Consider the following 24,643-nt stretch of genomic DNA (forward strand, 5'->3'; position numbering starts at 1 on the left):
ATTCGGCAGAAGTTTCCGAGCGGGTTGTGCCTCCGTGGGGAGAAGCGTGTCCCAGCCCCGAGGGCAGAGCGGCCCCCGAGCTCCGGGCCCTTGGCACAGAGGGGCTTCGCGGAGGCCGAGCCCGCAGGTGTCCCGGCCTTGCCCGGTTGTACCTTCCCCAGTACGCGTGTGTGTGATGGTGAAAATTGTTACGGAGTAAACAGAGCTCTTGAAGCTGGACTCGATGTAAGAAATCTTCAGGTGATAGCGCTGTGAAGATCTGTCCTGTAAAGCTGATCTTATTTTAGAGGAAATGGGGTGATTCTGAGATACAGAATGTCAGCAATGTTTTTTTTGGGGAAAGGAATTAAATTTTGGATGTGTAACTTGTTTTTTCACGGGTCATGCTCTACCAGGAGTTAATTGGTCTGTTTTGCAGGAAGAAGCTCATCATAAGCCAGGCCTCAGTGTAATTGCAGACAGAAAACATCTCAAGCACACCGCCCTTTAGTTATATAACTAAAACTGGTTTTTGCTCCTACCTTATTTTAGTGTGATTTGAATGGTTCTCTCTTGTAGACTGCGCATCATGACATCAGGCTTCTTTGTATTGTAGGGATGTAAAAGAAAAGGAAAAGAGGAGGGAGGGTCTTGAAAGGCAATATTAGTAAAATAGTTAAAAGTAATACTTCAGGTTGCTGCTTCTGAAAAGCTACCCAAAGAAAGAGAGCAACAGGAGAAGGTGTTCTGAGTGTTTAATAGGACAGAGCATTTTCACAGCTGTGGTACGTGAAGGGCCTAACTCCTTTCCAGCTGACAAACCTTGAAACATCGTTCTGTGGGAATGACTGTCAGGTGGTGAGTAGCCGTATTTGCAGACAAAAATACAGTGAGCATTCAGTGAAGGAGTTGATTAGAAGCTTAAAATAAGTTCTTGAAAATTGCTTCATATCTTTCTGTTGTTAGTTGTGTGATGTGTACTCACAGAAACAATCCTGCTACTGTTGAGATGTTACCACTGTGTTAGGATGTGGTTCATGCCTCAAGTGAGTTTGTTTTCACAGTCCCCTGTCACCCGAGAAGCACGGTGAGACTTGGGGCATGGTGACTGGAAACTTCCATTTCAGGTGTCAGTCAAGACTTACTGGTGTTAATATTGATATTGAGAGTTGCCATTTGTATTTTTGCAATACCAGTGAATGAGAAATTCAGGTGAACTGAGTTGCGAAATGTCAAAATGTTAACCGCCTGCTTATTCCACTGGAGGTCACGGATGCAGGAGGTAAAGTGTTGGCTACTTTGCTTCTTCAGCCTGCATACTAATATTATGGTCCAGCCAAACTTTGGTTATACCATTAATGTGTAAGATCGAGCTATGATCCAGGAGCATAACTTTGCAGGTAGCTTTCAACAGATCAGCTGGTTGTTGGAGATAACAGTTAAGCTGCTGTAGCTAAGCCCAAGGAAGCTTGTTTTTTTCAAGGCTAGATTTCTTTTTTAATTACTATAGTTCTGGAAATTTATACTATTTTAGTGCATTTTTTGTTGGGAGCTTTAGAGGTAGAGTGTTTGAAAGTCAAAAGACTTACAGTATTTTGTCCTGCGTTGATTCTATTGCTGTGTTTTTGAAGGAGCTGTGGGATTAAGCTTACCTGTGCGTAAACCTTCGAAAACTGTTAGCAGGACTCTTGACTGCAGTCAGTTTATGTGAAATAGACCCAAGCCATTAGAACTGTAGGAATAGATCTTCAAATGAAAACAGTAATTTTATAAAATTATCTGTAAGGTGAAATGTTTAACAAAAATTAGCATTTGTGTTCAGAATCAGATTAGTGGCACTTAAGGTTGTGATACACCTGTACCAGAGCAGAAGTGAATAAATTAGATGGTGTTAAAGTCAGTGAAATGTGATAAGGGTGAGAAAGGAAATACAGCAGTAGCAAGCTGCATCTTTATCCATTAGCATGTAATAGTCAAGGTGGCAGTGGTCCTATATACATCCTTGGTTTTGAAAGAGTTGGTTTTTTGTTTTGACAGGTGTGCTTTCCGTTGTACACTGTTTCAGAGCTCATAATCTCAATAGGAGGAGACTTATTTTAGTTACATTAGTTTGACAGTTGTGAGATTAAATCCTGTAAAATGTGTCTGGGGGGCCCATGGTTCTGGGTCATTTTGAAGGTATTTTTAAAAATGTCAGCTTTGTTGGAATTGTTAGAGTGGAAAGCAAGGTAAGGATAAATCCAGCAGGAAAAAATATTGCTCTTGTTGATGTTATTTCTGGTGAGGGCTTTTACTAGGTATTTCGGCTGTTTGTGCTGCTCCAGCTGGATGCTGACTGAAGACTGGCTCATTGCTAGAAGGCCTCAAGGCTGCCAGTGCTTCATTTGTTTCCTGCTATGCATTTGTTTGGCCTAAAATTGCCTACCTGCTTTTCCTGTCTTTTGCAGCTGTTTTTAATATAAATACCAGCTCCTATATTTAAGGAAAATGTTGTGGCTTCCTTGAATGGGTGTAAACTGCTTGTCTACTTGAGGAGGCAAGGAGGAGGAGATGAGTTGCATCACTGCTCTGGAATTTGGGACCTATTGGCTGTGGTCACACCTGTGTCCCAGGCTTCCTGTGGGCAGCTCTGCCTGTCATCTGTAAAGCGAGGCACTTTCATGGTGCAAGGTTGGATGAGGGATACTGTAGAAATGCAAGTTTTCTGTGTAAAGTGAGATGAGTGGGTGGTTCTAATGCGTTGGGGAAGTAAGCAAAAGGCTGTCTGGAATCGCTGCTGTTCATTTAACAGCTGGTTTTTAAATTATCTATATTTAAAAAAAATATGTAGTGAAGCCTTCACCTTTAAATATGTTGGGAGATGAAGGTGTGCTCTTTCATAATGTGAGTACTTAACTGCAGAGAGTTTGAGATGACTGGTTAGAAAATAAAAAAATGCACACCAATGCAGATATGCTAAACGTTTTACAAAGCAGAACTTATCCAAAACAACCGATTTATAGGAAGACATGCAAAATTTGTTACATAAGAGCTTGGTAGAGACACAGAGAGGGGGAAAACCTGTGAATGTAAACCCTTTTTTTTATAGCTCAGTAGAAATGCAGTTTACAGCATAAATATGGGTGGAGATTTCACATGCTATATTTATGTCTGGGAGACACTGCAGTGTGAGAGAATGTCATTCTCTCTCCATGTATGCCTTCTAGCAGTTGGCTTGGCAGGTGGGCAGTCATCAAAGAGTCTGAAACTGTCAGCCTTATCATAGTAGTGCCCTCAAAATTAAGTGATGATGAACCTAGTTATATGATTTTTAAAGACACTTAGGACTTTTTTATGCTTGATTTCTCTATTGAAACAAGACTTTGGAGCACGGAAGCATATTGCACTTGTATTTATTCTTCGGGGTAATGGCAGCTTGTGGATTGATGTACAATCAGGTGCTGTCATTCTGCATACTGATGCTATTTGAGGTGTGAATACGTACTGCCAGCTCTGGCTGTGATCTACATGGGGAATGCTATGGCTCTTTAATTTGAGGAATTACACATTCCATACTGGATCTGCATCGCATTTAACTCTACTGCTAGATCTGCCATTCTATGCTTGGTACAGCATAGTCGGCTTTTAAAAAGAACTTCTCTTTTTTTGCTGTGTTTTCTAAGTGTAGTACTTTGGTTCTAACTTCTGGTTTCTTTGAGTCTCTCCTTGCTTTTCCCAGAGTTATGAATGCTCATGTTATTCTTGTTTTAGTTTGTCACCAGCACAGTGAATAATTATGATCTGCAGTTTCCCAACACAACATGACAGGAAAGCAGACACAGGCCTTAATTGAGGCTAATTCTGCGTAGGCATTCGTGTGTGTTTTCAATATTCATCCGAACGCTGACGTGTCCCTCGCTGTATGCATTGGTCAGGCATCTTGATTCAGCTCTCCGTAGAACTTATTTTTTGTTCAACAAGCCAGTGTCAGGTGCTTACAAAAATATAATTGGTATGAGATGTAGTTCATCTTGTAAAATGCAGGTGGTATTCTGTTTAGTGCTTGATGTTGTACTGGTCTGTACTAACAAAAAATGAAAACTGGCCTTTTACATAACAACTTGAAACTGTTGATACTTTTTGTTTCCTTAAGTGGATTTAGCAACTAGATGTGCATCATTCTCGTAGCAGTTATGAGTCAGGTTTCTGTGATCTGTGGTAATAAGCAAGTTCTCAGCTGTGTTAAATGCTTTCAGGATTTGATTATGAATTTTTTTTTTCCCAAGGAGTATAGCCAGATTGGATAACACAGTTTATTCAAGTAGCTGTAGAACTGGTTTTGCTGAGCCTTGTTTGTTTTCTACTTTGTGTTTTATTTTGTACCTTTCAAGTTTCTTTAGGATGGTTTGCTTCTGGCATAGATTGTGAGTTTCCTTTCAGTACTGTTCAATTGGGAAAGTCATGTACAATGAAAATCTTAGATTGTTTGGTACATGCATGTTTAAAAATACTCAGTTTTGTGTAAAGAAATGTTGGGTTACTTTAGATAATTGTACCAATTCTTTAGGTACACTTCTAAGTCTCACGAAGCTGTCTTGTGTGCTTTATGCTAAAAGATATTAAATAGTTAACATCCAACCAACCAAAGGATTTATGTAATTTTCTGAAGGGTTAAGCTCCAGATTTCTGCTTAACCATGAAGTGACCCTGGGCTGGTTGCCAAGCTCCTCTGCCTGTTGTGGAACTTGGTAGATTGCAGGAGGGGTGCTACTGTCTCAGAATTGTTGTGGATAGCTATGAATACCAGCTTAACTTACCTAGCAGAAATCTTCAGAAAAAAAGTGGCTTAGACATCTTGAGTGTTAACTTTTGGGTAGCAAAAATAAAAGCCATTGCTTGACACTAGAAACTTCTGTATGTTTTTGTGTGTAGAGCAGTCTTGTGAATGAGATTAGGCACCTACATTAGCAAAGTCACCTTAGAGTTTGGATTAGCTTTTAGTTGATTATGATACTTTAAGAATGTCAAATCAGCCTATAGTACTACATTGACCAGCACGTCTCATGGTCCGCTTCTTTGTAGGACAAATGCTTGCAGTTTCCTTACTTTAATTTCTTCCTTTCAGGTGTACATTATTCAGGTCAGTGTTGGCAATCATCAGTGGACAGTCAAACATCGTTACAGTGACTTTCATGACCTGCACGAAAAGGTAAGGGTATTAAAACTGTTGACTTGGTCTCTTAGAAAACGTACAGTTTGTGTAGTTCTATTGTATGGGATATAAATGCTTTCTTCTGTAAAGAGTAAGAGTATCTGCCAGATACCTCCTGAACTGTAGACTAAATCCTTTTTGTGTGAACATTATTACTTGTCCTGGTTACATTCCCCTTCCTGAACTGGGGAGGTTGGCCTGGAGAACTTTAGCCTTGGACAGAAGCTTGTTTCAGAAGGAGTGGAGTTCAGACTAGGGTCATTAAATGTGTTCTCCAGAGAGATGTTTATGATCAGCTGATCTGGTAATGAAAAGCAGAATTGCGGTAAAGACTCTCTTCTGGGAAGGATGAATGATAAAACTGTCCTGAGACAGTAGCATAAGGTAGTTACTAACCAGTGCTCATTGAAAACAGCAAGTGAAAACAAGGAAGAGTCCTCTGTATTCAAGACTGGACTGCTTTCTCAGAAATGCACCATGTATTCTTATCTTGTTTTATCACCTTAATTATATTCTGCCCTGTGGTACTGTGAGCTTTTCTCTCAGAAAACAGTTATTGAACTTATAATTTTATTATAAAATGTTTTTTTTTCTGACAATGCCTAATACTTTGAAGTCAATAGTTAAATTTTCTGCAGCAATTTTACTTTGGGATCTTGCCAGGATCCACTAACATGCTCTTAATAGGTTCCATGACATCTTTTGTGCAGGTTCAGATGGTGACTCAGGTAGTAACTGGTCTTTGTCTTTCAGCTTGTTTCAGAAAAGAAAATAGACAAAAATCTGTTGCCTCCTAAGAAGATTATTGGAAAAAATTCCAAAAGCCTGGTGGAGAAAAGACAAAAGGAATTAGAGATCTACCTGCAAACCCTGCTGGTCAAGTTCCCTGTTACTGCTCCAAAAGTTTTGTCACACTTCCTACACTTTCACTTATATGTAAGTTTTGGGTTTAGCCTATGAAGTGGAGGCCCAAGTATCTTCCCCTAGTTTTTTGACTTGGAGAGAATTTTATGGAATCCTCACAGAACACCGGAAACTGCTCTTTTTCATTGTTTTGCACAAAGTAACAAAGCATATGTTTTGACACTCCTTATTGCAGTAGATAGTGTGCTGGCAAGTGGTGTGTGTGGGGACTCCAAGAGGAGAAGATAAATGCTGGCAGGTTCTTTAGAAGCTGTGAATAAATCTGAAGCCAAATCAGTCGTTCAACTGAAGTCAGTAGCGCTGGTTCTCAAAGAACATTGCATAGTTGACCCACACACCTCCTTCATGGTTAATGTTTAGAGCTGTGGCTTACACTGAAACAGTTGCCAGTAGCCTAAATGAAGAAGAATGGTCCTGCTTTGTGAGAACATGTGTAATTATCCTGCTGGGATGTTAGAGTTTTACTTAAGCAGTATGTTTATTTCATAGTGTTGCTATTGGCCTGCAGTTTGGAGTGAGAAGCATTAGTTTGTCATGATCAAGCCCTCTAAGATGTATTAAAGGTTTTAAATGTGCTAAAAGTGTGTGTAGTAATGTAGGCACAGTTCTGTTCAGATGGAGCTAACTTCCTGATCATCTGGAAATTGCAGAAGTTCTCTGTTTTCTGGCTACTGTGTTAAATGATTGTTTCATTAATGTTTCAGTGCTGTAACTTCAACAAAGGTTTTTATGCAGGCAGAAATTCTTCCTGCGCTCTTGCCTTTTTCGATTAGACTATTTTTCTTACTCTTCCTGTAATGTTCATATTTTACTTTTCAAAAAAACTAGAACTTGGATATGAATGCTTCTGTGTTTGCATGTGTGCTTGTGTATCAAGAGCAAAATTGTTGCTCAATCTGTATTTCCTTGCTTTAGAGGAGTCTGGCTTGAGGCATAAACTCAATTTTTACTTGGAACTTAAGAGTACTTTTAAATATTTACCAAAAAATATTAGTTTATTCAGTGGAAAAGCTAAATATTTACCACACCAATGCTACTGGAAAGTACCCTTCTTGCAGAACTTTGATCTTTTAAGACATCTGTTACCTGACAGCATGTTTGAACCATTGTAATCCCTGATACTGCCTTATTAGTTTATATTGGAAGGCTGCAATATTTTTGTCTATTCATATTTGTAGTTTTTCCAGTAGAAACATTTAATTGTATAGAACTAAATGGAGTGGAAATATCTGCCGTAAATACCTTAAAACCACTTTGACACTTGTATGTGTCACAGGGAAAAGCCAGGTACACCTTAGCAAAGAGAAGCAGTTGCCCGTGACAGCAATATGAAACATTTACTTGGAATACGATCCCTGCAGTGATATGGGGACTTTTGTTTTGTTGCACTGTCTTACACTTTGTCATTTTAGAAGATTGTTAGCTTACAGATAGAAGCTTCTGCAAGAAAAGAATTGAGTAACCACAGACTGTTGTTCAGAGACACCTGCAAACAATGGGCTGATTGAGGGGGTCGAAGAGCTGAGACAGAGGTCTCTTGTAAGACGGAGGAATAGGGTTGCTTTTTGTGTCTGCTAGTCACCGAACAGTCCCAAGTCATAATCTTATTTCCACTATAAATATGGAAAATTCTGCTCTGTGTCCTAGATGACAAAAGGGATACAGAGTATAGTTTTCAATTAAATCTGTGTGTGCCAGATGAGTGTAATTGGCTTATTCAAATGAGTCAAAATTGTTGACTTTTGTTTGGAATGCAGCTTCTAGCTTGTTGTTCTCAAAACTGTGGAGTGGAGGCTTTGTTCATCCTCCGTGAGCGGGTTTGTTATACTAATAATGTGCTTTTCTAAAATGCTTGCCTCATCAGATGAGCTGAACTGTCTGCTGCAGATGTCCTGTGGATTTATTCCCCTGTTATGAATCATGAGGGATTTGTCAGCCAAGTAAACTCATCAAATATTCATTTTGTGATGAGCCATAGTATCTGTTTATCCTTTGCAGCTACCTAAAATGAGATGTGTGTGTCAAAAGGAAGCTTCACTACCACAGATAGTTGTTTTTTGATTTGGGTTTGGTTTTTTTCTTGTGGGCCTTTTAGAGAGAACTGTTGGAAATGCTCAGAACTATTTCTGGGCTTCCACAGAGCATTTGCTTTTTGGGGAGAGATGTATGCCCAGGTGGAAAATACTTGTACTGATCTTTGTGCACCTTCAGATTTAGAAAGAACAAATCCCTCCATTGAGGAGTTTCAGCTTTTTTTCTTTCCTCCTGGAACTGTCCGTCCCTGGAATGGAGGTTGAGCACCTGGTAGGACCAGGAGGGTGGAGAAGATGGATGATAGAAAGAAGTGGTTTTTTGGATTACTCTGCATCAACCATAATAGAGTTTCAGTCCAGAAGAAAAATACGGAAGTAGTAATTAGTTTTCTTCCCTGTAGACATGTTGCTCTGAACTTTTCTGTGTATTAGGGATATTCTGAGGAAATTTTGAGTGCTTGATGGATTAGGTTAGTCTTAATTTTAAAATTTGAAAAACACTGTTTGTAGTAGTTTCTTCAAAACTGAGCTTTCTTTCAAGTTGGGCTGATGATGGATAGTAATAGTTGTTGTAGTTGCAAGTTGCCCTGTTCTAATGTATGCAGGATGTGATTACTTAAATGTAGTTCAGTATCTTCCATCTTGGAAATGAAAATCATATGAAATGATTTCAGGTCATTGTTATGAAGTATTTCTAAGGTACAAGGAAATCCGTAAAACAATCACAGGTAATTTTTTTAAAACTAGTTCTGTACTGCAGCAAAAAGGGAGACTTCAGTGAAGGTACATGTTGAAAAATTGGAAACATAAGCACGTAAGTAAGACTTGATTTATTTTTTGCAGGAGATCAATGGGATCACTGCTGCATTGGCTGAAGAGCTCTTCCACAAAGGTAAAGAACTTGCAAGAGTTTAACTGGTGATATTTAATTTTTAGACAATGACAGATATGAATCTTCCATATCATGCTGAGACTACTTTTTTCCTTTTCTCTTCATCTTTTTTCTGTTTGCGCTTCGAATCAAGCTGCATTTTGGGAGGAGCTGTAACAATAGTGCAGCTAAGTTTGGGAACAAACCAGACAATTTGGTGAATTTAGGTTTTAGAAAGGGCCTGCTAGTCTGTCCTTAAAGTGTGATACTGGTGATCAGAAGCTTGTGTTGAGCTTTCTGTCTTGGTATGTTCTTGTGTAACATACAAGTTTGTTTTATATCAGTGAGTCCTAATATAGTGTGTTAATGCAAGACACCACTTTACATAAATTAATATTGTTCTTCCAGAATTTGGCAAACATGAGACCTTCTGATTAGTTCATTAAAGGATGGAAGTTTCTGAGGCTGCCAAATGAAAATGACACTTGTTAACTGCAAAAGCTCAGACTGGTCTGTTAACAGCAGGAGGCATGTGAAGGGATTAACCCTTGCTAATTTGGTTTTTGAAGGACATGCTAGATGCTACTGTACAATTCCAGTTGGCAGAGGTCATGATTCACGCATGTTTCAGTGTGCCATTTTAGATTGTTCTGACGTAAAATTAACTTTACCTAAAGCCATTTTGGAGGGTCTACTCAGCAAATTTTTGAAATGTTTTAAGGAAGCTCCTGAAGAAATCTTTCCTGACTTTGTAGTGCCTGCAGTCTCGGTGATGCTGGAACTGTTGATGTCTGACTGCTGGATATTAGTGTTGCCTTTCAGTAATATGCAGCTGGGCTCTTGGACTTGCTCCCACTGAAGCTGAGGGGAATTTTACTCCTCAAAACTTTTCTTAGACTGCTGCTTACCATGAAAGCTGGTGTTCTTTTCTCTGCGAAGTCAAACTGATATCCCTAAAAGGAAGACTAGAAAGATATTAGTTCCGTGTGTGTATGTTCTGACTGCTGCAGTCTGCGTTGACTCCCGTGGAGCCTTTAGAGAGGCCTTTGAATGCTGTTTCTTACTGCTCCTAGAAGGAAATGGGATTGTAAAAATATTATCAGATAATCTGTTTCCTATTCTGGGAGTTTGCACTGATATTAGTATGGTGAAAGACCTCATGCTCTCCACCAAAATGTTTTTGCTACAATTCTGCATTTAGGCAACATAATAGAAGGTATGAGAATTTTTTTAGATAGCGGACACTGCTTTTTCTGAAGAGAGTGAGTCCTAACTGCTTTAGATCTTAGGAATATCTCAAAGTTTAGTATCTCCTACACAGTATAAATGAACTTTGAGTCCAGTTCTTTTAAGATTGGGGATAAATTTGCCTTTAGTTGCATTAGGAGCTTCAGGTTTCTATGATGAGAGTGCCCATTTGAACACTTAGATTATTCTGATGCTAAAAATAAATCTCAGTTAAGCCATTCTGGTTTAAAGTGGCAAAAAAACCCATTGTTTTTGATACCTCTGTCCATGTATCAATGACATTTAATCTTCAACATCAGATCACCCATGTACCTTTTATTCTTTTGTAACCAGTTGCAGCATTGTGTTTGATACCATCATTGTCTTTTTCAGGAGAGCAGTTGTTAATGGCTGGAGAAGTCTTCACCATCAGACCCTTGCAGTTATATGCTGTCACTCAACAGTTGCTGCAGGGGAAGCCTACGTGTGCAAATGGAGATGCTAGAACAGATCTAGGTCATATTCTAGATTTCACTTGTAGACTCAAGTATTTAAAGGTGAGCTATACTTGCACAAATACTGGTGGAGTTGGTTGTTTCTTACCAGATTGGCATGATTGTTAGTGTACTTTTGGAGTCTGATTTGAATGCACAAGAACTTGACTGATAGTGAACACCTGCAAGCATTTAGAAGTCAGTGTTAAACAGGTGTTTATTCTAACAGCCTTCAGTACATTTATAGTTCACTAAGAAAGATGTTGATTCTCCAGTGTGGTCTCTTCAGCAGTGCCTGCTCACTGTAGAGATGCAGTCAAAATCTTGCTGGGTGCTAGTAGGGATGGGAGATGGATACTCCCTTCAGCCCTGCTGCTATGTATGTATACATGTGCATACGGTCATGTATATATATGTATATATCCTGTCCTATTTCTCACCTTAACTGTATCTGGAACTTTAAAAAAAAAAGCTACCTAACAAACCCCTCATTTCCATACGTGAGATGGCCCTGAATTTCTAGCTGAATTACCTTTTCAAAATAAACGTGGCCTCGGAACAGATAATTTTTGTCTAGAGTCAATTTATTTTTTCTTATCAAATAAGTGAATTGGAAAGAATTTTCCTGAGTAATTTTTATAACACTGCTTGATACAGTGTCAGCTGTATCAAAGGTCAACGATTTTGGCTCCTTTTTTACATGAAGAGCTTCCTTTCAACTGTGTGGAGTGTTCAGAGAGGAGATAATGTAGTGGATTGGGTGAAACTTCGCTGGCGGAGTTGGAAAGATGCAAAACCAAAGCCACAGCTGTGCTGGTATTCCTGTGTTTCTTCAGTTGCTTTTCCCATACTCTGTGTGTGTAGAAACCTCTGAATAGAGGATTCTCTGGCTGGAGGAGAGCATGTCATTTAGAAAAATACCTATCTTCTGAATTTCTGGCCCTCTGAATGGTTGTGAGTGGGCATCTTCAGAGCTTGTAAGATTCATATAAGACCAAACAAAAAGCTTAGAGATTTCTCCCAGAAGTATATTCACAGCAAACATGAATGAAATCACCTGTCTTAGGCTGCTGACATGTTCTGAGACTAGAATCCAGTGACCACTTGGGAATATTAGATGTGCACCAATGTCTGTTTGCTTTAAACCCATCTGGTCAATGCCTTGAACTTCATTCCCTGTAGTGGGGTTGAAGACAGTTCTGTCCTGGAGGATCCAGATACTTCAGTGAAATTGTTTTTAGTGAATGCTCTTCTGGCTTAATCAGCTGAGAATGAAGCCTTGGTGAGTTTTGCCTGTGATATCTTTTGGTCACATGCCCCATGTGCTACAAAATACAAGCACAAGGTGGCAGTTCAAGTTCGGTGCACTTTGTTGGAGCAACTAACTTGTTTCCGCCCCGAAAGTTAGTCTGCAGGCTTCATGAATCATTCCATACTTGAAAAATTGGTTGCAAAGGTGCCTATCTTTTCAAGCCAGTGTATCTGTGCTATTGCCTGTGTAAGACTATTTGAAATGTGGACAAATTGTTTTTAAATGTTGATTGCTAGGTCACTGGAACAGGGGGACCTTTTGGAACCAGTAACATTCAAGAGCATCTCTTGCCTTTTGATCTGTCAATTTTCAAATCGCTTCATCAAATAGAGGTATGACTGAGATACTGTTTGTAATTTTATATAGGCTCTGTGAATGCCAGATCTGCTGCATATCTCTCAGAACTGATAAATGGTGTGCTTTTATTTGGTGCTAGAATTGGAGAGTGTCGTTTTTGAGGACTGTTTTGTTTGTGAAACAATGTTTTTTTCGCAAGTCTTGGAAATAGGATGCCAGATTGAAATGTTTGTAATAGTTTGCACTGTATGTGTGTGTCTTCAAAAGAGTGTGATTTCCAGCATATACGCAAAACCTAAATCGGGGTGTCTTTCCGTTGCCTTGAAGATCTAGTGGATGGGTTGTAATGGGATCTCCTATTACAAAGTATTTTTTTGTTTGGAAAGCAGCAAATATCTGTGGAAAAAGTCCTGATGTTAGATTGGTTTGTGAAAGTAGGCTCTTGAGTATAGGGCTTCTTTCTTGATAATGTGCAGATTTTTTTACTGCTCTGCTCTCAGTGTGAGAGACAGAGTTTTTAGTAGAAGTTATTTGGTATTTTACAAAATACTTGCCTGACCACTTCAAATGTTTCCAGAGACGGAATACCTGACCTTGTCATGCAGTCTGTGCTGTGTCCTCTTCTGATGGATGCCATAGCTTTTCTAGTACCTGAGCACTATCATCTCATTGTCATGAGAGACTGAGCTGGTTAAGAACTGAAGCGGATTTCTGAAGTCAGTGTTTTATTGACGTTTTAATGTGGGACAGAAACTATGGCAGGCTGAAGAGTGGGAGAGTCTAACATATGGCAGAGAGGATGTTGCAGAAAAGTATAAATATTCTTCTTTCCTCTGAGCATGGATAGTTTCAGGTGTAGCTTTGCTTACTGTGGGGGAAAAAAAAGGGAGTTGGTCTTGAACATTTCTGTAATTGCATGTTCACTGACTGACAGCAGACTGATATCTTCATCTGTTAGTAAGCACTGTCCAAAAATTAACAGTGGCAATCTGGAAAGAGTTTTTTCAAGGCCGGAGGAGATCTGTGTCTCTCTGTTCTGTGTGGTTTCCCTGATACACCAGCAGATGTACCAGTTATTGTGGTTGCACACAGTGTGTGACCATTTACAGAGAAAGACTTGGTTGCTGTACAGAAGCTGTAGCACCCCTTTTCCATTGTTCCAAATTGAGCTACAGAAAAGACTTTGTAATCTTAGTCTGTGTTATAATTAGCTTGCTAGTGTTTCAAATTCTCAGATTAGTATACTCACTTCCTATGCATTTCTTTTTTCTTACTTAAAGTAAAAAACATATGATACCTCAATAAACAGGTGGAGTCATAGTTTGAGATACCTCTCTCTTTGGTAGCAGTAAAATACTGTGACCCTATTAAATTGCCTTGAAGAATACATGGGACAGGTAGAAACTCAATAGAGTAGAAGCTGTGTTCAACTAAATATTTGAATTTTACTTCTCTCTAGTAGTTTCTTTAATCTTTTTCTTTTAGCTTTACCAAATGTTGATTTTTCTGACCTGATACTCTCAGGAGATTTTAAGGGAGTGCTGGAACTACTTTCCGAATTGGTAGAGAATCTGCTACTGAAGCTTGTAGCTGCCTCTTCCATGTCTCATATTTATTCGAGCATTTCTAACATAATTTTTTTTTTAAATAGATTAGTCACTGTGGGGGAAAGCTTATCAAAGGGCTGACGTCGTCTAAACATGCTCTGGCCACAATGAGTGTTCGATTTTCGGCAACATCAATGAAGGTGAGAGCGAGACCCTATTTCTGGTGGGTGTTCAAAGCACATACCAAAACCTGTACCTTGTGGAAACAGCCATCTAGAGTCTGTGCATTTTTCTGTACTGCCTGTTGCAAGTTCTGCTTTGAAAACCATGGAACTGAAGGGGTTTGCTAACCTTTCAGATTCTCAACTTTAAATGGAAGAAGTGTTTACATGTGCCCCCTTCATAGGGACATTTCTGATACTATTTATTGGAATGTATGTTTGTGTTACTTATCCAGAACTGAATGTGTATGTCTTTTCTCTGGGCTTTGATTTGGCAAGGGATATCCAGTAGTATGATTTTCACAGTTGCTCTGTTATTCCTCCACATTTCCCAGTTTGGAGCAGCTGCTAGTGTTGGAACTACCTATAGGTCTTATAAAAACTCTCCCAGTCAACTCACATTTTAAGAATTAAAACTTTAATCTAGGTAATTACAAAGCATAGAAATCTTCCTTACGTAAAGTTCTTCGAATTGCTTTCAAAAGTATTAGCTTTCACTGAAGCTGTAAGCATCATATTGTAGTGTGCTTGTCTTACATAGGAAATCCTGGTGCCTGAAGCCTCTGAGTTTGATCAGTGGGAGCCAGAGGGTGCAACTTCGAGTTGTCCAGTGACAGCAGTTATCCCAACGTGGAGAACTTTAACAACTTTGGATATGAGTCACAACAGCATCTCTCAAATTGATGATTCAGTGGTAAGACATATTTTTCATTTGTGGGGAAAAAAAAGTGTGACTGAGCTTCTGTGGCACGTTACACAGCATGGAATTTTGCATTTGCTTTATATATTTTTTTTTTTTCTGAAAGATTTTCTGTTGCACTTTCTGTTGATTTGCTACCCAAGTTAATGGTTAGGAGACTTTTTTCTTATACTGTTTTGGGTTTTTATTTGCTAAAGGAGAAAAGTTTGTGTGCTCTGTAAGCAACACTTCCATGAATACTGTGACTGAAATGTGCTTTTACTGTTTGTGCTGGCCTTAGGCCACTTAGAAAAGTGTAGAGTTTTTTGGATTTTTTTTGTTTGGGTTTTTTTTTTTTAAAGAACAAAACACCTCTTGGGCTCAGCTTTGACATGTTACCAAGGCTGAAGCATACTGTGTGTTTAAAAACCTGTGGCTTGCTCACAGCCTTTTATATCAAAACAATATGAAGATCATGGAAACAAAATTTGGAGCGTATAACATAGCTATGCTTGTTTGAATAGTTGGAAGCACCTGTTAATTTGATCTGTAGTTAACTGGGGCTGAACTGGGAGAGTCTTATTTGTCTTCAGTGAGAAACCAGGTTTCAAATGAAAACTTAGCCATGCTCATTGGTAACCTGGCTTTCTTCAGAGCAAAGCTGAACTCTCTTGTCAGAATGCTTTTTTAATAGCAAAAGCTGAGAAGAGAGACTGTGCATTGGATGATTCCTTTGGCTGCTGGTCAGCTGATTGTGAAGGAAATACGACCTGCTTTATAAGCTAAAATGCATTTAACACATGCTTTTTTTATTTTTTTTTTCACTTCTAGAAATTAATTCCGAAAATTGAATTCCTGGATTTGAGTCACAATGGAGTGTCTCTGGTAGAAAATTTACAGGTAAATGTTGCTTTTGAGAGTGATTTTACTTTTTTCAGACTGCCTGATGCTTTAGAACACAGATTTTCTTGCTGCAGTATTTTGTTGCTCATCTTCCTCATGGACAATAGTTTAAGCCCAAATAGTTTATCCTGCATAACACCAAGTACTCTTTTAATGATGCATTTCTTGTTTGCTCTGGATATTTTCATTTCTTTGCCAATATTGATATACTTCATTTAGTTCTTAAGTTTGTTCGCTGCTGGCACTATCTGCGGGTGGGTTAAAATGCGGTTGAAGTTCCCTTTCTACAGGCTCGAGCCTATGTAAGAATGATTTCAGGTGATGTTTTTCATGCTTGGCAGTGTCCAGCATGAAAATGCTGTTGCACAAAAAAGTGAGCAAGCTGTATTACAATGTCTTTCGTACTGTTTAATGAATTGGTGTGTCACATGGATTTTCTGTGCTTTTGTAGCATCTTTACAACCTTGTTCACCTGGACTTGTCTTACAACAAGCTTATGTCACTAGAAGGTGTTCACACAAAACTGGGAAACATCAAAACTCTGAATTTAGCAGGAAATCAGCTGGAAAGGCTGTGTGGTCTTAACAAACTGTACTCATTAGTCAACTTGGATCTGAGCAGCAACAAAATAGAACAGGTAACTTGATTTTCCGTTTCAAACTGACTGGTGCTTTACATCACAAGCAATTTTTTGTAGTGGAGTAAACTGCAAATAAAGAAAGTGATTGTAGCGGTTGTAGTGGTTTCCTGATTATCATGTGTAATTTGTGCAAGAAGTGCTCAGTCTGTTTGCTTATTTTCATTTAGCCAGTCTGTATTCACAGTTTTATTCAAAAACTTTCAGATTGATGAAGTAAAAAACATAGGAAACCTCCCGTGTTTGGAAAAGGTGGTCTTAGCCAGCAATCCATTGAGCATCTTCCCTGATTACCGGACCAAAGTACTTGCTCAGTTTGGGGACAGAGCCTCAGAGGTAAGCCATGGTGTGTGTCTGTCTTGGAAGCTGACATTTGTAAAAATACTTTAAAGCCTGGTGAAGAAAGTAGTGTGAATGTTCTAAAAACCTAATGAGCTTCTAGTGTGCGTGGGAGAAGGTCTTCAGAGAATGAAACCGTATTAATGTTATTTGAACGTGCTGTTGGATCTACATGAAAGTTCACTCTGTCTTCATTGGGTAACAGTATATTAATATTGAAAGGCAGTTGTGCTAATTGAAGGGTGTTAATCCTCCTAAGCATTTCTGAGTTTGCATTATATTGTCATGTTAGAGCAAGGGCTAAAGCGATAATTGTGTTGTTTGTGTGATGGTTACAAACATGCACATAGTTTTGCATTAAGGCAAAATTTTATTACATTAATAAAAATGAATTGCAGAACTGTCTTGGTATCAGTTTTTTAGATGTTTTAAATTTTTTTTAGATCTGTCTGGATAACATTGTTACCACAGAAAAGGAGCTAGACACTGTGGAAGTGCTGAAAGCTATTCAAAAAGCAAAGGAGGTGAAATTCAAACTGAACAACTCTGATAAAAAGGTGAGTTTTTTGTGAGAGTAGAATGTGCTGTGTGCAAAAGAAGCTTACAAGAAGACTTTTACAAATTCTATATAGTCAGAGTCATTAAGCAGCATTAAAGTTTTTATGCTTTTTTAGTACTTTAATGTGGTATGAATCTTTAGCTGTTTTTCCTATTTAGCTTCTAGTGTCATTTCAGCAATTAGCTGACCCTCCTTTTTGTGCTGGCTTGGGAAAGAGGAAGTGGGAGGAAAAGATAAAATGACTTAATGATGTACACAGTGAATGTGTAGTTGACCTCAACAGCTGTATTTTGTGTCTTCACAAGTATTGCAGAGATGCAATTTTACCGCTTATGTTCCAGAGTACTGAAACGACTTCCCCAAACTTTATTCTTGTTGGGTATTTAGCAATGGGAAAGAATCAGAAAATCTCAGTTGTCCGTGCCTTCTCTTGTGTGTCTGTGTGCTGTGTAGCTAGATTTGTTTGGGTAATAAACTCATTATCAAGATCTATTCTGTCCCTATGGTGTAGAAAATCCTGTTTTCATTCTCTTCTGGTTTGTGAAATTTAGTGCAGGTTTTGTCAATACTATGATTAGTCAGTGATTTATCTGAATTATTTCTTGGTGAAATTCAACTTTGTATAGAAAAGTCAAAAGATATGACAGACCCCCCCCCCCCAAAAAAAAAGCTGGCACTAACTATCCTTTTAGTAAAATTGAGAAAGTTTTTGTGTGGACTTTAGTTCAGGATCTAATGTCTCCTGTGTATTTAGTTTTTTTCTTTAATCACTGCATACTTTCTTTATTAGATCAGTGAGGACTCCAGGCTCACTGCTGCCAGCTCCAAATCAAACTGTTCTTCTCTTACTGTTCGTCCTTCCTCTCCCTCTCTGCCTCGTCCTGTCAGCTCCAGCCAAGGTAATCATGTATGTATCGTGCTGCTGGGCTGAGCCTCTTGGTTCTGCTTTTTTAAGCTGCATTGATATACATGAATATTATGTGCACGGATATAGGGTTTATCAAGGCAAAGCAGAAAGAGCTGGTAGTATTGGCTTAGAAAGTGGGAGTTATGTATATGTGAATTGACAAACCTGATCTGTTGTTCAGTGTAGTGTTAATTAACTGTAGTGGAAGTTTGGGTACAAGACTTACTGTATCATCCTGCAGGAATCACCAGCAGAAGACTAGGTATCTTTTCCTTGTTTAGGTACATGCCTTAATGGAACGTGATGGCATGTAGTGGTGTTTTAAAATTGCTTCTCTACCTGGTCTTGGTCTGCAAAATGTGAACTCGGGCAGCTTATATTCCATTATTGCTTTTTTTTCAAGAGCTGCATTTCTCTGAAACCAGGAAGAAGATAGCAGTAGGCGATGAGTACAAGGCAGTTGTGGGATTAGCGTTCTGGCTGAGCCTGTGACTTCAGCATATCTGTTGTGCTCTCTACAATACCTGCTATCCTTACCTGAAAATTATTTTTACTGTGTGCTTCAAATAAGCATGCCTGTTGGATTAGGAACTTAGAAAAATGACTTATCTTTCATCTTGTGCAGGAGCCTGTAAGACTGGCTTATGTGAATATTCATCTGTGTCTGAGTAACAGATAAAGATACTTCTTTTTGGCTTTTGCCGGATTGAAGACTGAAAGTGCAGTAGGATATGAATAATGGGAGAAGATCTTGTAACCATTTAAAAGAGCAGAGATGATATTCTCACTAATTAAGTGGAGCAGTTTAGTCTTCCTAATAAATTGATGGTTTCATGGATGTGGAAGAGAAATGTGCTTGAAAAACGTGATCTTTGAAAAAAGTCCGTTGCTGTGTTTTCTGCAAAATCAGTAGGGACTTCTTAGTCTGCTCTATAAAAATGAAGTTGTTCTGAGAGCATTTGGTTAAAGGATGGACAACTTAGATATAGATTTAGTTGCTGATTACGTACTTCATTTGCCTTTGTAGCTCTTGTGGATTACTATTCACCTGCAAATGAATTGCCAGTATTTCCAAAATGAAGTCAGTGTTTCCTTTCTAAAATATAAAGCATTTTGGTTACAGAATTGAGACAGTATGTCTATATAACAACCTGCAATTTTTTATAAAGGACTAGCAGTTAAAGTGCATGCTGGTAATCACTGTGACTGTTCAAAAAGTTGTTTACCACTAGTCTTTTTGTATTAACAGTAAATGCTTAGGAGAAATGAATCTTGGGAGAAGAAAGAAAACCTAAATATTTTTTTGAGTACTTGAGAGTTTTATAGAAAGACTGCTCTAAGATTTGAGACTTATTTGCTGTAGTTTTCCATAAGATTTTTTTTTAGTAGAATCTTGGAGAAGGCTTTTATAAAGAGTGGGGTAAATGAGGACTAGTGAGAGCTATTTCTCAGCTTTAATGATAGAAGTTGACTACTTGCTAGATATCTAGCTGTCAGAGCTTGTTTTCAAAACTGGATTTGAGAAATCCAGTTAAAAAAATGGAAGTATGCTAGGCAGTTAGTTTCACTGTTAGTTCTTAAATCATGAATGATGGAATTATATTCCTGACATGCTATTTCTATCAATTGTTTTCTCTGCAGTTTTTCTAGACGCCATCTGTTTCCGTAACATATTATTCAAATTAAATGTCACTGGCAAATGGCTTATGGAAAAAGATTAAATATTTATATAGGAAACTGAAAACCAAAAATATTGCTGTTGTGTTCTGTTTCCTGTCCATTTGAGTTTCCTTCTTGCTAACACAGTGTTTTGTTCAAGTAATAAATACCTCTTGTGTTTCCTCTATGAGATGATGTAGTCTGCTAAACTTTACCATCAATCCAGAAAGATACATGCAGGAGTTATGCTCAAGCCAGAAACATCCACACTGTAATTCTGTTGCACATTTATATACTTGAGCTGGCTGGCTCGGTGGTAATACTTGAAAATTGATTTGCTCTATTGCCGAAGTGCAAGGCTGTGAGCATCAAACAGACAGAAACATAAATGTCCCTGGGAATTGTTGGCTTGTATGCACTCATCATAAGTTTTTTACTCGTGATTCAGCTTTGAACCCTTCAAAAAGATTCTGAATCAGGTGAGATAATTGTCTTGAGTGGCATTTGAGGGCCAGACCTTCTGAGTCTGGCTGAAGATTTTATGCAGATTCTGTACTTGTTCACTTGAAACCTAGAGAAATATGAAAAAAGGCTACAAAGCTTACAAAGAGTGCTCTGCTGTGATTTTGTCATCCTGGCGATGTTTAAGTAAAAGTAAGGGCTAGTGTTAACAAAACTGACTAGTTCAGTTAAAACTAAATCAGGTGAAGAATTCTTACTACCAGATGTTGAGTTTTAAATTGATGGTTAGGTTGAAAAATAGGCTCTGTTGGTCTTTATTACAGTTTCCAGTGCAGTTATAGATACTTCTGTAATTAGACTAAAATTCTGCCTGGTTTTGTTTTGTCCTGGCTATTATGTGATGATACTCTTTAGCTTTAATGATTTATAATTACATCTTGATTGTACAATTTTAATTCCACTTCTTTGGCAAATACTGTTAGACATTCATTTTACTTCAGTGATTTTAAGAGCTGTTTGTATTTGTTCTAGAAATAATTTGTGAAGAAACAGTCCTAGCCAGCAGTTTTTTGCAATCCAGTGGTTCGACTCCTACAGACCATACAGTTCCCCAGGCATGCTTTGAAATACCGGACTCCAGATGTAAAAATCAGGTAATTGCTATCCCTCTGTTTATTTAAGGATTTTTTTAAAGTGTTTTTGCAAGCTTCTGATATTAAACTTCTGTTATAGTGATCTTTAGCAAAGTTTTTTTGATTCTCAGAATGGTTATAATGGAAAAGGAGGTAGCCTCAAATTTAAGAGACTCATCCACCTTGTAAATTAAAAGCATAACCCAAATTTACCAGAGCTGTGCAGAGAATTGTCACTCTTGTGACCTTTGAGATGCTTACCCAGTGTTAGTATCACATCATTAATATCCACTTAGGGACTGGGTGTAAGACCTCTATCTTAGTGCAATACCACTTTTTTGGAAGGTGATTCTCTTGCTAGTAGGTTTAGAAGAACCTTCTCCCTGTCAGTAGGTAATGACCTTAACTTTCTCCTTCAAACTCCTGCTGTTTGACAACTTCTGCATTGCGATTTCATTTGTGGCATTGGAAATCCTTTCCATATGCATGGCTTCAAGGAACGGGACAGCAGGACTTGGGTAGATCTCTTCCTTTACTACCCACGTGTTAGTGTTTGTTGAGTTCCTTTACCTTTTTGCTTCACTTAACGCTACTTCAGTAGAAATTTTTATAGTGTGCTGAAATGTGTGTGGCTCACAGGTTGTACCTGTTCTCCAGTTGGCAGCAGAGTTCATTCTTTTCCTGTCTTAATTGAATGCCTGATCTGAAGTAAGCTGTTAGCTAGCTTTAGAGAGTGGGAGCTGATATTAACTTTGCTTTTCATGTACACTGAAGTCTGACAGCAGCTGTAAGTAGCTGATAGCTTCCTGGGTTTTCTTCTTCTTAGCCACCTGCCTCTCTGATGGATTTGCGCGAGGAGTATGGAAGTGATTGTCGCATGTGGTAAGCTAGATATCTAAGTTCTGATTTAAATCCTCATTAGCTTTTTGGTAATAGCAGTGGATGCTGCATTTTTAAACCTAACTTTTAAGGCAGGATTTCATTGTATGCTGCCTTTTTTTTTTTTTGAATGATGGTGCTAGGTTGTGGGGTTTTTGTTGGTTTTGGTGGTGTTAATGTTTTTCCTGGAACCAAAATCAGCTTCATGGTATAAAGTGTTTTTAACCTTTGAACACTGGAATGCAGTTGGTAGTTTCAAAACCAGCAGTTAGCTATATTATGAAGTGCTTTAACTTGTGAGAATATACTTATTGGGGATGGGAAATGGAAGATAAACATTTCAGGTTTTGTTTTCTATAGAGTTCCATGCTACCAGCCTTTAAAGTCAATGCCTGTGTGCAGTTCAAAGATGTTTTACAAAATTTCACTGACTTAACTGTAGTGTAAACCTCAAAGCTCTGAGAAGCAGCACCATCAATTGCAGGTAGCTCTCATTGTTTTTAAACTCAAGCGTGTACTTACTGTGGCTTGTTATCTCTTGAAGTTTGGATCGTCCAGAAGAAGAACACTGTGTGGTGCCTGACCCCTGTAACACCGTCATCTTGCCTTTTAATTGTATGTCATACACTGCCACAAACCAAGATTTTATCCAGCACCTTTCTGCCTTGATAGTGCAGACTGTGCGGAGATCACCCCTCTCCTTTTCAGAAAATAAAGGGAGCCCTCCAGGTGATTCTAGAGCCACAGACAAAGAAGATGGATATTTTGAAATGGGACTTCATGAAGGAGATCAGACTTCTGAGTTCAGCACTACAGATACTTGCTCCTCTGACAACATAGCAGTGAAGGGTGTTGACATAGTCAAAATTCTCTGGAGTTTTTCTATTCACATTCATAAAGGACTCAGACAGCTTGCTTCCTGTTTGGTTTTGACTGATGATGTGCTAGCTGTGTTTGAGATCCCTCATCAGGAATTGAGAGGAAATTGCCAGCATATCCCTTCTGCCTTGAAATTAATACTGTGTTTTTCATATACGGATCTAACAGAATTTGGCTTTCTCCTGCCAGAAATCTGTTTAATGCTGAAGCTAAAAAACAGTGACAGCTGCTTGTTTATTGTCTCAGACACCGAGAATCTTCAAGACTTTTATTCCTGTTTACACACGTGTTGCTCTCAACACTACACATCAGTGTTACCGAACTCCACATTGTACTGTGGAAAAGCGAACCTCCAGGAGTTTCTCTGTCAGCTTATGGAATTGAATTGCATTTCAGCAGAAGATGTTGAAATAAAAGGTTGCTTCCCAACATATCTTGTTTATGGGAATAAACCAGATGCTCAGAAAATCTTGCATCAAGCAGAATCAACTGGCAATAGCAAAGAATGGTCCAGAAATGCTTTGTGTTCTGCACTTTATTCTTCGGTGTATAAATCTTCTGGCCAGGGTCCCTGTGTAGTCCATCCCTGTTGGATATTTCTAACACCTCGGCATTTGTACATAGTAAAAGTGGATTTCAGTTTACTGCCAGGTAAATGGATAAGGACGGAAGAGTTGGGAAGTATGTTTAAGCTGAATAGGATTCCATTAGCATCACTTGTGTTGCACCCGACTCATGGTTCCAGCCAGCAGAAGGGTTCATTTTTGGATGGGCATGTCCTGGAGTTGCTTGTTGGATACAGATTGGTTACAGCGGTGTTTGTTCTACCTCATGAGAAATTCCACTTCTTAAGAATCTACAGTCTTTTAAGGACACTCCTGCAGGACGTTAAGACTATTATTATTTTCAAAGCTTCAAGCAAATCAGATGCTGTAAGAAATCATGTTGTGGAGGCAAACAGACATGGTCAGTCAGCAAGGTAACAATTCCTGCAAGAGGTCTGTTGCACAGTGCTGAAGTGAATGTGACCTAGCCAGTGTGTTTGCAGTTGCTGTTGTAATTATTTTGGGGCCATAGTATTGATAAAGTACTCTTTCATTCTGCTGGTCTGTGGTGTATGTGTATGGTTGTCCTGGACTCTACCTGTCTACCTTGTTTTCTGTTCTGCTTTATCATTGCAACATAAAATGTATCTTCTCATGGAAGCAGACTTCCTACTTAACGTGCTTGCAGGCTGAGATCGTGCAGATTGACGGCTATGCTCAAGATAAATAATTTGAAGTCAACTATTAAGAGCAGAACTGCTTATTCTTAACTTCTGAATGAAGTATTAATTCCTATAGGAGCAAGAACTGTGTATTTCCTTTAATTTTAGTGACGTTTTCTGGATCTCTTCTAGCTTTTGCAAGCCTCATCTGATGCCGTCATCTTTATATCCATCTGAATTTCTTATGCAGAAGATAACAGAAGATAACCAGATTCCTGTTCACCTTCATGTTTCTGCGTCTCTTCAGTATGTGGCTGGGCTGGAAGGAAATGACTTAGCTGAATTTTTCCATGGCAACATTGCAGAGGTATTGTGTCTAGCCCAGGTGTATAAGAAGATATTTTGTGGCCTTTCAGTACTAGACAGTATTTTTAAAAGATCAATCTTGAGAGTTGGGGTCTGCAAAACTTGCGTTACTCTGTTCTGGAATCCCTGCTACAGCCACTGGGATCCTGCTAGGGCATATTTTAGCTTCAGGAGTCTTGATGCAGAACAGGAGAGTCTATTATTGTATGCCTTGAAGATAATAAATATTCCAAGAGTGTTTCTCTCTTTTCCTTAAAATGACAAAAAGAAAGTAACTGAAGTGGAGTTATTTTGTGATGATATCTAAATCAATAAATCAGTGTCTTGACTCCTGTGTGTAATATAGGTACATAAATTCAACACGTGCATAGCTGTAGATACTCTAGAAACGTGAGCAGATAAACCTAATCTCTTGAAAACAAATTTTTAGTCTGTGTAG

General features: G+C 38.6%; 1 protein-coding gene across 1 annotated transcript in view; it reads left to right on the forward strand.

Moving 5' to 3' along the window:
* Positions 1-5,040: 5,040 nt before the first annotated feature.
* Positions 5,041-24,643, forward strand: part of NISCH (nischarin) — a gene marked incomplete at its 5' end in the record, with an annotated part of 24,074 nt that continues 4,471 nt past the window's right edge. The window contains 16 exons of the mRNA XM_009873402.1: positions 5,041-5,167; positions 5,924-6,106; positions 8,971-9,019; positions 10,619-10,782; positions 12,268-12,363; positions 13,980-14,075; positions 14,638-14,790; positions 15,607-15,675; positions 16,130-16,315; positions 16,523-16,651; positions 17,098-17,211; positions 18,004-18,112; positions 20,773-20,894; positions 21,700-21,755; positions 22,297-23,610; positions 24,031-24,205. Of these exons, the coding sequence (XP_009871704.1) occupies positions 5,041-5,167; positions 5,924-6,106; positions 8,971-9,019; positions 10,619-10,782; positions 12,268-12,363; positions 13,980-14,075; positions 14,638-14,790; positions 15,607-15,675; positions 16,130-16,315; positions 16,523-16,651; positions 17,098-17,211; positions 18,004-18,112; positions 20,773-20,894; positions 21,700-21,755; positions 22,297-23,610; positions 24,031-24,205 (3,142 nt within the window). The remainder of the gene's footprint in view (positions 5,168-5,923; positions 6,107-8,970; positions 9,020-10,618; positions 10,783-12,267; positions 12,364-13,979; positions 14,076-14,637; positions 14,791-15,606; positions 15,676-16,129; positions 16,316-16,522; positions 16,652-17,097; positions 17,212-18,003; positions 18,113-20,772; positions 20,895-21,699; positions 21,756-22,296; positions 23,611-24,030; positions 24,206-24,643) is intronic.

The sequence above is a fragment of the Apaloderma vittatum genome, unplaced genomic scaffold, assembly GCF_000703405.1.
Source record: "Apaloderma vittatum isolate BGI_N311 unplaced genomic scaffold, ASM70340v1 scaffold12597, whole genome shotgun sequence".
Lineage (NCBI taxonomy): Eukaryota > Metazoa > Chordata > Aves > Trogoniformes > Trogonidae > Apaloderma > Apaloderma vittatum.